We start from the raw sequence: 12,872 nt of genomic DNA, 5'->3' as shown, positions 1-12,872 counted from the left end.
CACCCACAGGAAAGCATACCTGGCATATTTATTAGATGTTTGGACCACCTTTTATCCCATAGCATCCCGGGGCAGTGTTCAAAAAGCAAAGGACTTTGTTGGCCCAAAACTGGAAATCACAAGAAGTTCCCCCCACTGCGGAGGGGCAGACGAAAATGACGGACTATGCGGAGCTAGCCAAACTGACCGGCAGGATTCAGGATCAGGACGATCAGAGATTCCAGGAAAATTGGAGTAAATTTATTGTATACTTAAAGGATAACTATAAAAACTTAAAGACACTAGCAGGATTGAAGTAATTCCTACAATGTAGATAAGATAGATAAGATGTAAAAAGTTAAAATACGCGACTGGATTTGATAAGGGATACCAACTGAAGGGAAGGAGGGGAGTTGAAAGCTCAGCAGAGCAAAAAGGTTTATATGTTGATTAATGTAGTGTAAGAATGAGCGTGTAAAGAAAATAATACAAATTTACGGGAGCAGGGGACAAAAAGCAAAGTCAAACCAGACCACATAAGTAGCTGGCATCAGCCTGTCTTGGGAGACAAAGGAAGAGTGTGCTTTCGGGTGAATTCCACCCTTGGCAAGTTCAGCGCCTGCTTCTGCACTGTGCAAAAACTAATTAAATCCAGGACACCCCACCAGAAGAAGTAAATAGCAGCAGACATGTTGTTTTTAAAATGCCCAGATCTAGGCTGACAAAGTCTTCCACAACCATCTGCATGAAACAATCCAAGTTTTGACACTCTGGCCTTTAGGAGCCCAGCCCCCCATCCACGCTGGGCTCTGGAAATATTACTGCAGGGCCTCCCCAGACCCTTCCAAACTCTCGCCTTGCATGCAAAGGAACAGGTGATGCAGCTCTGGTTGCGCCTGCAAAGGGAGAGGCGTGGCAACTGCGGGGAGGGGGTTGTGGAACCATTTCTCAAGAGGCAACAGACACTCAGCAACCCCCCCCTCAAAAGTGAGCTCTGCAGCTACCAGCAACACCCCTTTGAACCACTCAGTGCAATGGCCCACGTTGGTCAAAACAGCTGCCCTACTTGAGTCTTGGAACAACCACACATAACAGGGGCAGACCTAGGCTGGCATCACCCACAAGTCGCTGCCAGATAGCATGGCAGGGAAGATGCAACTCCCAGGTGGAGAAGAGCCTGCTGGGGGCTGAACTTTGCCTGCCACTTTCAAGTCACGCTTCCTGCATTGCAGGGGGTGGACTAGATGTCCTCAGGATCACTTTCAACTCTGCAAGTCTAGGATTCCACCTGGTGGGAGGAACATGTCAGACAACTGTTGTCTTGTAGCCGCAGAGCCACAACGCAATGCCACACACGCTTCTGCCTTGCACAGGAGCGGGAGGCAGCAGGGCTTCTCCACCTAGTCCCACCTGGAAACCTGCCCCCCAGCAATCGCAGTGGGGGCAGCAGCCAGCGGCTGAAGCAAGCCACACTCAGCTCTCCAGGGGGCTAAGAGAGCCTGGGCTGCCAAGGTGGTTTGGGGGGAAGCCAGAGCCATGCAGGGGCCCCCCCCTCTCCAAGCAGCCCCTGGTTCAGCTGCAGGGACCGGGACCAGGCAGCAGAGGCCCAGCCGTCTCTCACAAAGGCACCCATCCCTGGCTGGCAAGTGGCAGGTGCCAAAGCCAGAGTGGGCAAGAGCAGCCTTTGCCCACCTGGTACCTCCCTGAGTCTTTGGACCACAAATGCCACCAGCTGAACAGGTTGAGACGGAGGGGAATCGTAGTCCAAAGCCTCTGATAGGCACCAGGTGGGGGGAGACTGGGCAGCAGTGCCAGGCAAGGGGACCCAGTGGCCGCTCCCCAATCAGCATCCCCCAGGAGGTCATAGAACTTTAGGACTGCAGCGTTGCAAGGAGCCCCCCCCCCAGGGTCATCCATTCCCTGACAGGTGGCTGTCTAACCTCTGCTTGGAAACCTCAGAGGACTGGGAGTCCACCCCTTTCGGAGGGAGAAGGTTCCACTTTCAAACAGCCCTCACAGTCAGAAAGTTCTTCCTGAATGTTCCTACTCTGCCATCCTGACTGCTGCGAGGATTTAAAAAAAAGGGAAAGGAGAGAGGGAAACTGCAATGGAACAAATAAACTGCAGATTTCTGGGGTTCCCAAATGAGCCCCCAATTCCAAGCCCTGAGAGCTGAACTGGGCACAGCCCCACCCACCTGCTGTCAGTCAGGAAAAGGGGAGGGCAGCCTGCCTGTCCTTTGAAGGGCAGCTGAGAAGCATGGAGGCAGCTCCATGGGACTGGGGGGGGCAGGGTACCCCCACTCCCTGCCCATCATCCCTGAGAGAAATCAAGGAGGACTCTGGCAACAAGGGCAGCCTATGGGGGGGTGCAGAGGAAGGAGGGCCAGAGTAAAGGGGGGAGGGGTCCCAGGAAGCTTCTAAATAGCTCCCAGGTCCCTCTCCCACCACAAGCAGACAATTATCTCCCTTTGAGAGGGGACACACTCCTTCCCCCCTCCCCAGCAGCCACTGCCCAGCATCCTGCCCAGGGGACCCGCTGCCCACCCCCAGCCCAGCATTCACATGTTCTGCAATCAGAAAATGCCTGGAAATTGGGGGGGGGAATGCCAAAGACTGACAGAGAGAAGCTGCTCTCAGGGGTAATAAATAAATCAGTGCGTGCAGAGTGCCTTTGTCTAAGTGGCCACAACCAGCCTGAGCTGAAAGGGGAGGGGTTCGGGTCAAAGGGCAACGGCATCCCACCTCCCCAAAGTGGAGCTAAAGTGAAGAGATGTGCATTAGGAATTGAGCATAGAGCATGTCCAGATCAAAAGGGTTCCAGCTTTCTCAGCTCTCAGGGGGCCAAAAAATGTGCCCTGGCTAGTTTGAAGCCCTCAAGGCGTTGTCCTTGGCCCAGGAAGGCAGAGCAAGTGAGGGGGGGCTCTGCTCCCCAGCTCCCCTCAGTCACTGGCAGGAGGGGGAGGCAAAGGAAGCAACCCCCCCCCCGCGAAGTCCGCCCATTGCTCCATCTGGCTCAGGATTGTGCCCACTGACTGGCACCAGCTTTCCAGCATTTCAGATTTTGTGCATAAAACTTCCAAGGAGAGAAGGGGGCAAGGGGGGCACCTAGAGTGAGCCCCCCATCCCTGGCACACACAGCCCAGCACCTGCTCCCCAAGGGGCAACCCTGGTCGGCTTTCCCCTACTCTTGTCAGTGCACAGCACCTTGTGGTATGTGGGGCCCCTTCCTCCAGACTCTGCCCCACACCCTGCCAACTTCTGCCCCCCCCCCCGCACAGAGCAGCCCCAGACCCCAAAGCCTCGCCCCTTAATCGACAGCAGCTGCAGAGGGAGGGAGGCAACCAAACCCCCAGCTCAGCTTCTCCTCGGAGGGACTGAAGTTGGAGCCACCCGGACAGTTGCAGCTTCTGCTTCCAATAAGGTCCGTTTTTATTCCCTTTTCGCTTCACCAAAACCTTCCCCAGATAGAAGCGAGCCTGCCCTGCTGTTCTAAAGAGCAACGCGCTTCTCGCGTTTCCTCCGATTTAAAAGGACAGGACGGCGGAATATCGACATGTTAATTGATTTTACTAATTGGCCCCGCGGCCCCCAAGCCTGCCCTGCCCACTTCAGCGCGCGGGGGATTTCTCTGCTAACGGAGCGCATTAATGGAGCCCCGACGGGAAAGGGCAGCAGGGCGGCGGCGGCGGCGGCTGAGCCGGGGCTGGGCCAGGACCCTTCCTCTCCAGCAGCGCCCCGGGGTCTCGCCTGCCTGCCTGCCTGCCCGGCTCCCCTTGGTGGGCCGAGCGCCCAGAGACGGCGCGGCCTCGCTCCCCGGCGCCCGGGGCTCCGCAACAGGTCCGGCCCGACGCAAACTTATGCCCTATTAAGGGAAGGCGGCGGCGGCGGCGGTGCGTGGCGCCCATCGGGCACCGGGAGCTCCCTGGGCCGCCCGCCCGCCCGCCCGCGCCACGTGGGGCGCACCGCCCGCCGCCCGCCCGGCTGCCCGCCTACCTTTGTACTTCTCGCGCACGTCCTCGTAGGCTTGGATGAAGTCCTTCTCCTCGGGGTTGGGGGGCAGCAGGCTGAGGTTGAAGGTGGCCATGGCGCGGGGCGGACTGGCCGGCGAGGGGGCGCGCCCGGCCTGCCTGCCTGCCTGCCTCTCCGGGGGCGGGGAAGCGCGACGGGGAGGGAGGCGGCTGGGCCGGGGAGCCAAGCCCTGCAAGGACATTCCAGCTGCCGGCCGGGCCCGACCCTTTAAAGGCACCGCCGCCCACGCCGCCCAACCCCGGCCGGGGCGGAGGAGCGACGGGGCGGGCCGGCCGGCGGACTGCGGAGCACCTGCCACCTCGGGGCCAGGCCTGGCAAGCGAGGGCCGTTGGGCCGGCCCGCGAGGTGGCGGCTGGTGCCAGGGACCCCGGAGGCGGCGCAGGGCCACTTCCAGACTCCTCGGAAGAGCCCGGCCCTCGAGGGACGAGGCCACGGGGAGATCCCAGCCAGCCCGGTCTCCTGTCCTCCCGGGGCCCACGGGGGTCTCTTCCGGGCCTGAGCGCAACTGCAGCTGCTCTCCCCACCTGCAGCTCCCAACATCTGGCCCTCAGACGGGGAAGAGAGGCGGTAGCCATTGTGGCTAGTGGCCTGCAATAGCCTGGTCCTCCAGGAATTTGCCCCGTTCCCTTTTAAAGTCTCAGCCATGCCACCTCTAGTGGGAGAGAGCTCCATAGGGCGCAGGGTCAGGCCAAAAGGGCCCATCTGGTCCAGCATCTTATTCTCACAGTGGTGGTAAATCAGGACCAGAGAGCAAGGGCCCGCTCCGCCTCCTCTCTGTGGAGGCAGAACAGAGCCCTCCTGGCTACATCCACAGCCCTCCGTCTCCTCCATGAATTTGTCTAAGCCTCTTTCTAAGCCCTCCGGGTGGGTGGCCTCTCCATCACTGCCTCCAGAGGTGGGGGTGGCCATGCCTTGTTTCTTCCTTCTGTGACTGGTATGGGGGGGTCTGTGCTGGGGGACCCTGGAACCCCAAGAAGGGGACCCCAATCTAAAGACTGGCAGGCTGCAGAGGGATTTCCAGGGCAAGAGTCCTCCTCCTGTGGATTTCTCCTCCATGTCCCCCCCCCCCCGAAGTCGTTCTGCCTGAGCCTCTGGCCCAGCCATCTTCTCTTGGTAGCAGGAGTGTAACTCGAGCGGGTGGCTGGGTGGGCAGGCGGGCTCCCTCTCCCACAAAGCCTAGCAGGACAGACAGAGGGAGAGAGACGGGGCCATGTGTCATTTTATTGCGCCAACCCGCCTGCCCCACCCCCTGAAAGCTATGAGGCCAACAGGTATTTATAAAGCACCCGCTCTGACTCCAACAGGTTCCAGGGATTTTTCCAGCAGAGTTCTTTCTCTCCAACCCCCCCCCCCAACTCCGCAATGGCCAATTATCCCTCGTCTTCCCGCAGCTGGCACATGTGCCCCACCACTGACGTCAGCGGCAACAAAATAGCCCCATGGCTGCACCAAAAGTCCTGGGAAGAGTCCACGGAGAAGGGGGGGGAGGAGTGAGAACCCCAGTGGGATTATTTGTGCTGCAGAACTCAGAGTGCCCCAGCCTGGCCCAAGTATGCGCTATGAAGTCAATGTGCCCTCTTAGGGAATGACAATCGCCTCGTGTTCCTAAGCCTGCAGGACAGAGCACGGTGGCACCAGAAAGGGCGGCCAGGGAGCCAGAGGGTTTGGGGCAAAGCAGGGGGCACAATTCAGCTGGGGAGGGGGTCACCCAGGGCATTAATTCAGGCAGGACTTGGAGGACCAGCTGGCATAGGCAGGGCTGCCCACCCACTCATCCCGCTGGGCTTGGTTTTGGGGGTCCTCCTCTGCACCCAGTTTGCCAAGGTCTCCTGTATGATGGGGAGAGAGGAAAGGTCAAAGGTCGGGCTCACTCCTGCAGGTGTTGAGAGCCAGCCTGAGCCCCCTGCTCCAGCCCCAGAAGTCATGCTCAGACTCCTGGAGTTGGCCCCCTGGCTGTGTGCCAGGAGCTCCTGTGACTCAGCCCTGGGGCAGAAGGGAGTGGTGTCAGGTGGACTCTGGGCAGGCTGTGGCCATGCCAGGCTGATCACTGGCCTTTGACGGGAGCAGGCGTGTCAGAAACCAGCCGGGGAACTCCCCTGGGTGCCCTGCCTGGGTTACCCAATGCAGCGCCACAGAGGGCATCTGGAGGGGCCAAGAGGGAGCCCCTGCCACTGGTCTGAGCCAGCTGCTGGTGGCCTGAGGGCAGCCAGCAAATGGGTTGCTCAGGGAAGACCCCATAAAAGCTCCTTGCCAGCCGCCAACTGCTCGGCTCGGCTGCTCCGGCTGCGAAGAAGCAAAGGCAACCTGGCCGGCCCTTTGAAAGCAGCCCCAGCGAGAACTGAAAGAAGCACCTCTGGGCTGGAGGGAACCCAAAGGCCATCCAATCCAGCCCCTCCCCACCCCCATTCCCAAGACAGAAGATTCAGAAGAGATAAGAGGAAGGACTTCTGCATGCAGGGCAGAAGTCCCTCCCACAGGAGGCCACCAGCCTAGAGGGATTTATACAAATTCATGGCAGAGGGGGCCATGGAGGGCTCTGTTCCACCCCCACAACTGGGGGCAACCATGTTTCTGGATACCAGATACTGGAAGCCACAGGAAGGTTTCCCACAGGCCTCTGGACGGCCACTGTGAGAAGAGGAGGCTGGGCTAGTTGGCCACTGGCCTGATCCTGCAGGCTCTTGGAATCTTCACATGATCCTTTTTATGCACTTGGGGTGCCAGTGCCTTAATGCAGGATGGCGGCTAGAGGTAATTCAGGGCCCCCCTCTTTCTTACCCATCATGAAGTCAAGCTAGGCTCAGTGTTGGGGGTCACCATCAGTGGTCCCTCATAACCAGCAAAGGGACACACACACGCAGCACCCCAGAGGCCTCTGCCCAGATGACTCATGCTAGTAAGCCAGGCCGCCTGCCAGATTCCTTTCCCAAGCATCATCACTTCCCAGCTCTTCCCAGTGTCCCTTGTGGGTTTGGGTTAACCCCGTGGGAGCTGAGCTGCATCCCACACATCCAACCATCACGAGAACGGCAATTTCGCTCACAGAAAAACCTAGTTACGCCTAAGGCAAAGGAGAGTCCGCAGTCTCCCAGGAGAGACTGCTCCACTGTCAAACCGCTCGTGTGTCGACACTTTTGCAGGAAGCGCACCCCAAGGGCAGAACTTGACCACGACATTTCCCTGGACCTCGGTAGGGAGAAGCTGCATGTGGCAGAATTACACACACACACCTCCCCCAGAGGAAAGAGGCTCAAAAGTGCTTAATTGTGCCTGGATCGTTGCCCTCTAGTTTTCATGCCCCCAGCTTGGGATGAGAAGAAAAGGGAGCTCTCTTTGGTTGCCAGGATACCTCCTTCCATGGGAAGAGCAGCTGCCTTCTGGGAGCTGAGGGGCCTCCTGACATCACCCCCCCCCCACTGGATTCCTAGAGCCAGGGGCAAACATTTCAGCCACAAGGTCACAAACTCTGCTTTGCCAGGCTAGCCTGGATCCCTGCTGGGAAGAAGAGGAGGAGAGCAGGGACTTGGGTCCACTTCCACGCTGGCTGGGCCTGGCAGGAAACTCTGGACTCCACAGGCCAGCGATCAAAGGGCTCCTAGGTATGAATAATGACCCCCACCTGCATTCCAGAGCAGGGATCGCCTCTGAACCTTTGGCAGGAGGAGGGGAGGAGACGCAAACTTGCCAGACAAGGGCTTTGCTGGCAGTGATCTAGGGGTCAAGCACATTCCTCTCCCAGGAGGGGAATCCCACAGCCCTTCCGGCTCCTCTTGGAATCACAGAATTATTGAGTTGAAAGGAACACCAGGGGTCATCTAGTCCAACCCCCGGCAATGCAAGAACCAGAGTTCAAGTGTCCCTGACAGGGGCTTGACCCTTAAACACCTGGTGCCTTTTGCCCCACCCTCTTTGGGGCACTCCTCTTCCTGGCAACAGGTCTCCTGGCAGACATGGCAGCATTTCACAATACAGCCAGGTGTGGGGCTGAGGGGTTGCACCTGGGCGAGCAAAAGTCCCTTCATTTCCCTGAAAATAGGGCTGGGCCTTTCAGGGCTCCTCCTTCACCCCCCCCCCCGGATGGCTGGAGGGAGGAAACTGGCTCTCTTACGGGTAATCAGCCTCTACCCAGAGTGCAGGAGCAGGATGATGCCCCTCCAGACTGGCCCCCAGCCTCTGCCCAAGATTGCTTAAGGCAGGTGAATGATCTGCGTGGGGAGAGGGAGGGCAAAGTGTCTGTCCAGGGAGGGTGATGTCATCTCCCCAGGTGGGTGCTATTTGCTGAACCACTGCACACCAAATAAATAAGCTTTTCAGACAGAGAAACCCAATCAACAAGCCCAGCCAAGAGGGAGGCCACACCTGTCTGCAGGGGACGAAGGGTTAAGCCGCCACAGCCCTGAGATTGCAGCTACCCAAATAAAGACAAGTGAGGCTTCTGAGTCCTCCGGAATCCCCCCTCAGGCTGGAGAGAAGCAAAGCAGGAGGTTTGAAGAAGAAGAAATTGAAGAAGAAATTCCGAGGAAAGAAGAATGGCAGACGAAATTAATGGGCTATGCAGAATTGGACAAAATGACAGGAAGGATTCGAAACCTGCGGGACCAGAGATTTACAGAAGATTGGAAGAAGTATATGAATTATTTGAAGAGCAACTGTAATCAACAAATTACGCCAGTAGGACTACAAGAAGTTTTGTAAGGAGAAATATACAAAGTGTTACAAAGTAGAAAAAGATAGAGATATTGGCTATGAGTTTGAAATGTAATAGGAAAAATAAGAAATGCATACTAAGAGACTATACTGGGAAATTTTCAGACAGGACTGATGGAAGTAAAAAAAAATGAATAAGATGTAAAAGTATGTTTAATTATTGTTGAAAATGGGATGTTAAAAAACTAATATAAATTTATATTAAAAAAGGAAGCAAAGCAGGAGGATCACAGAATGGCAGAGTTGGGAGGGATCCTCAAAGGTCATCTAGTCCAGCTGAAGAATCCCTGACGGATGGCCCCCCAACCTCTGCCCTGAAACCTCCAAGGAAGGAGATTTCACTGCCTGCCCAGGGAGTCCATTCCATTGCTGAGCAGCTCTCGTTCGCCAGGAGCAGAGAGAGAGTCACCCAGAGCTTCCTCCCTTGAGCTGACCCAGGGCGGTTTCAGAGGGTCCCCTGGACTCAGATGTTTCTCAAAACTGGGGGGTCATAGCATGTCCCTTGCAGAATAGAACGCATCTCCCAAGCTCCCCATGGCCTGCCAGACCTGCAAGTTAAAAGCCAGAAGATCCCTTGGATAAGCTAATAATAATAATTAATTATTATTATTATTATTATTATTATTATTATTATTATTATTATTATTATTATACCCCAGCCAAGACCGGGCTCAAGGCAGCTAACACCAAATATAAAAACAATGGATTGAAATACAGCTTAAAAAACAAGATTAAAATAGAACATAAAAACATTAAAATGCAGCCTCATTTCAGTGGAAACTCAAATCAAAAACGTTTTGGGGATGAAAACATCAAATCTTCACCAAGGTTAACTATCCAGACTGGTCCTACGTGGGCCAGAAAAAAGCCAGGGAAGTCCCCAAATAGGAGTTCCATCACAGAAGGAGAAAGGAAAAAGAAAGAAAGAGGGGGAGGGAATCAAGTTGATTCCAAGCCAAAGATGAGGAAGATATACACATTTTTATGCCCTCAAGGGGTGTCCACCCATCACTAGTGAAAGACAGACAGGAACAAAGTTGCTTTCAAAGCAGTGACTTGAACACACACAAATGGGGAGTTCCTTGTACAGTCAAACCTCGGCTGTCGATCATAATCCATTATGGAAGCCCATTCGGCTTCCAAAATGTTCAACAACCGAGGTGCGGGTTCCGATTTGCTGCAGGAGCTTCCTGCAGTCAGCTGAAGTCGCGTCAGACGTTCGGCTTCTGAAAAACGGAGCATTTACTTCCAGGTTTTCAGGGTTCGGGAGCCGAAACATTCCGAAACGGAGGCATTTGGGATCCGAGGTTTGACTGTACGTAAAATATGAGGGTTGGGCCCTGAAGCAGCACCAGGGGGAGGGGGGCTTCCCTCCCGTCACCCACTGTGCCCTTCGGAGACGCACCTGCCTTTGCCACCTGATCCAAAGCACCACCGAAATAGCTGGAGAATGAGGAGCCCTGCCAGGCATTGTGCAGGGGGCACGGCAGGCGGGGAGAAGACCCTCTTCAAGGACAACGGGTGCTGGGAAGCAAAGGGAGCCTTGCTTGGCCACTGCCCACCCCCCCTTGTCTGCCTCGCCCCACTCCGTCTGAGACCATGGAGCAATGCTGCCCTCCTTTCTGGCAGCAGTTCAATGGATGCCGGAAACTGAACCCAGGACCTTCTGCAGGCAAAGAAGACGCTCTCTGGCCCCGTCCCCAAAAAGATCACTGCTGGGAGCTTCTCACAGAGCTGCTCTGGCTGCCCATCTGCTACCCAGCCAGGTTCAAAGTCCTTCTATTAATTGACAACGCCCTGAAGAACTTGGGTCCTGGGCACCTCAAGAATTGCCTGAACCCTTCTGAACCAGCTCAATCACTGAAGGAAGCTCATTTTACAACATCTGCCTCATCGAACCGGTCCTGTGGAACTCCCCGCCAATGGAGATTCAGCGGGCGCCTTCTGTGCCAATGTTTAAAAGCCTGCCGAAAACTTTACTCTTCCATCTAAGGCCTAAGCAGGCAGTTAATACATCTCTTTCACAATTGTCTACTGCTGTTTGTTTTTAATTCTGTTGCTTTGAACTTGTTTCTTTCTTATTTTACTGTGTGGCTTTGTATTATTGTAAACTACTGTGATAGAAATGATACAGTGGTATGGAAATGTTTTTTTATAAATAAAGAGTCACACCCCTTCCACTCCCCCTGGTAGGTAGCCAGACCTCTTTCCCCATGAGCAAATGCTCACAGCCAGGAAAGGCTCCCATGTGATGAGTGCGCATGCCAGAGAACTCCTCCAGGGAAGACCATCTCACCTGCAGCCCAGGAGAGGCTCCGCAGCCTCCATGCGCTGACATCAAGGCAGCCAAAGCCAGGAACCTGAGACAGGTGAAGCCAAGGACACGGAGGGAGGGCCCAGAGCGGGCAGGACTGGGTGATCCAGGCCCCTTCCTTTGCAGGGCTCTCTGCTCCCTCAGGCATCCCTGGCATGCCACCCAGGCCCAAGTCCTTCAGCATTCAGAAGTGGTACCTGGGCAAAGTGCCAGAAGGGGCACAAAGACAGCCAGAGGAAACCAAGTGCCCTCAAGCCTGTGGCTGGAGCCTGGAGGGCAGGGGCAGCCAGAGAGAAGCTGCAGGGGAAAGGGGCGTCTCTGTGGGATTCAGAGCTCAGCCTCAGTGAAAAGAACTGCAGCCCCTGGTCTCCCTCAGAGCAGAAGGAAAAGACTTAGGGGGAAGCCAGTGAGATTCTGCCCACCAGAGAGAGGAGCCAGGGAGCTGGAAGGGAGAGGCCAAGGGCGCCCCCCACCCCCCACAAGGCCAGGCCAGGCCCCAGCCCTCAACCAGCCAGTGCAAGGCAGAGCACACCACAGGGCTGTAACTCATCAGCAGAACACCTGGGTTCAGTTCTCTGCACCTCAGTACCTGATGGACCACCTCTCCCCACAGAAACTGACCCTGCACGTGTCATTTGAGGGCCTTCTCTAGGTGCCCCCTGCCTGAGAGCTCCAGAGTGTAGCAACACGAGAATAGGCCTTTTCTGTGGTGGCTCCCCATCTGTGGTTGGCTTTCCCCAAGGAGGCTCGCCTGGTGCCATCATCACATGTCTTCAGGCGCCAGGCAAAAACAGTCCTCTTTACCCTTCAGCCATTAAACAGTCTATGTGCAGTGGTGTCCAAACTTTTTTCGAAGAGGGCCAGATTTGATGAAGTGAAGGGCCGCGGGGGCCGACCAAAGGGCCGACCAAAGTTGTTGAGCTTCTCTAAGGATTCAAGTTGTTGAGGGTGTTTTTAGGACTTTACCCCAGGAAACAGACTGCCACAGGGGCCAGTGGGCCGGATTAGGCCCCCAAAATAGACTATGGACATGCCTGGTCTATGGTATTTTAAATGTGGGGGGACTATTATCATGAATATTCTATTATTACGCTGTGTATTATTCTTTATTATCATGCTGCGCAAATTAAGTTCTTAGTGTTGTACGCTGTCTGTCCCGGACTGAGCAAGTGAGCCAGGCCAGGAGGTGGTGGACTCTCCTTCTTCGGAGGATGGGGGGGGTATAAATATGTTGTTGTTGTTGTTAGCAGTGGTTGGCTGGCCCTCTGTCCTGGATCCTTTAGCTGAGATTCCTGCATCGCAGGGGGTTGGACTAGATGACCCTCGGGGTCCCTGCCAACTGCCATTCTATGGTTCTGTGGTTCAAATCCCTACTCAGCCATGGATCTCACTGGGTGACCTCAGGCCAGGAGCTGCTTCTCAGCCGAACCTACCTTGCAGGGTTGTTGCAAGGATAAAAATACAGAGGGGAGAACGATGCACATTACCTTGAGAACCTTGGAGGAGAAGATGGGATCACGGAATCATAGACAGAAATGCAAGAAGTAAATACAGTGGATGCTCGGGTTGCAAACGTGATCCATGCAGGAGGCACGTTCGCAACCCACAGCGTCCGCAACCCGCAGCGCCACATCTGCGCACACGCAGGTTGCAATTCAGCGCTTCTGTGCATGTGCAAAGCGCAATTTAGTGCTTCTGCAAATGCACAAGCGCCGAAACCTGGAAGTAACCCGTTCTGGTACTTCCGGGTTTTGGCGTGTCCGTAACCTGAAAACGCGCAACCTGAAGCGTCTGTAACCCGAGGTATGACTGTAAATAAATGGGCTGTCCGTGGGTCCAAT

The 12,872-nt window shown here is 55.6% G+C and overlaps 1 protein-coding gene across 8 annotated transcripts in view; it reads right to left on the bottom strand.

The window, feature by feature from the left end:
• Positions 1-12,872, bottom strand: part of PLEC (plectin) — a 118,805-nt gene that overhangs the window by 84,422 nt on the left and 21,511 nt on the right. Inside the window, exon 1 of one of the 8 annotated variants that reach the window (XM_083621759.1) lies at positions 3,975-4,137. The exons of 6 other annotated variants lie outside the window; for them this stretch is intronic. In XM_083621759.1, the coding sequence (XP_083477885.1) occupies positions 3,975-4,065 (91 nt within the window). In that variant the 5' untranslated portion in view covers positions 4,066-4,137. Of the gene's footprint in view, positions 1-3,974; positions 4,138-12,872 lie in introns of those variants that run through there. One more of the 8 variants, XM_083621757.1, reaches the window with a different exon arrangement.

This window comes from Podarcis filfolensis, assembly GCF_964270895.1.
Source record: "Podarcis filfolensis genome assembly, chromosome: 7".
Lineage (NCBI taxonomy): Eukaryota > Metazoa > Chordata > Lepidosauria > Squamata > Lacertidae > Podarcis > Podarcis filfolensis.
This window is presented reverse-complemented; position numbering and strand designations above follow the sequence as displayed.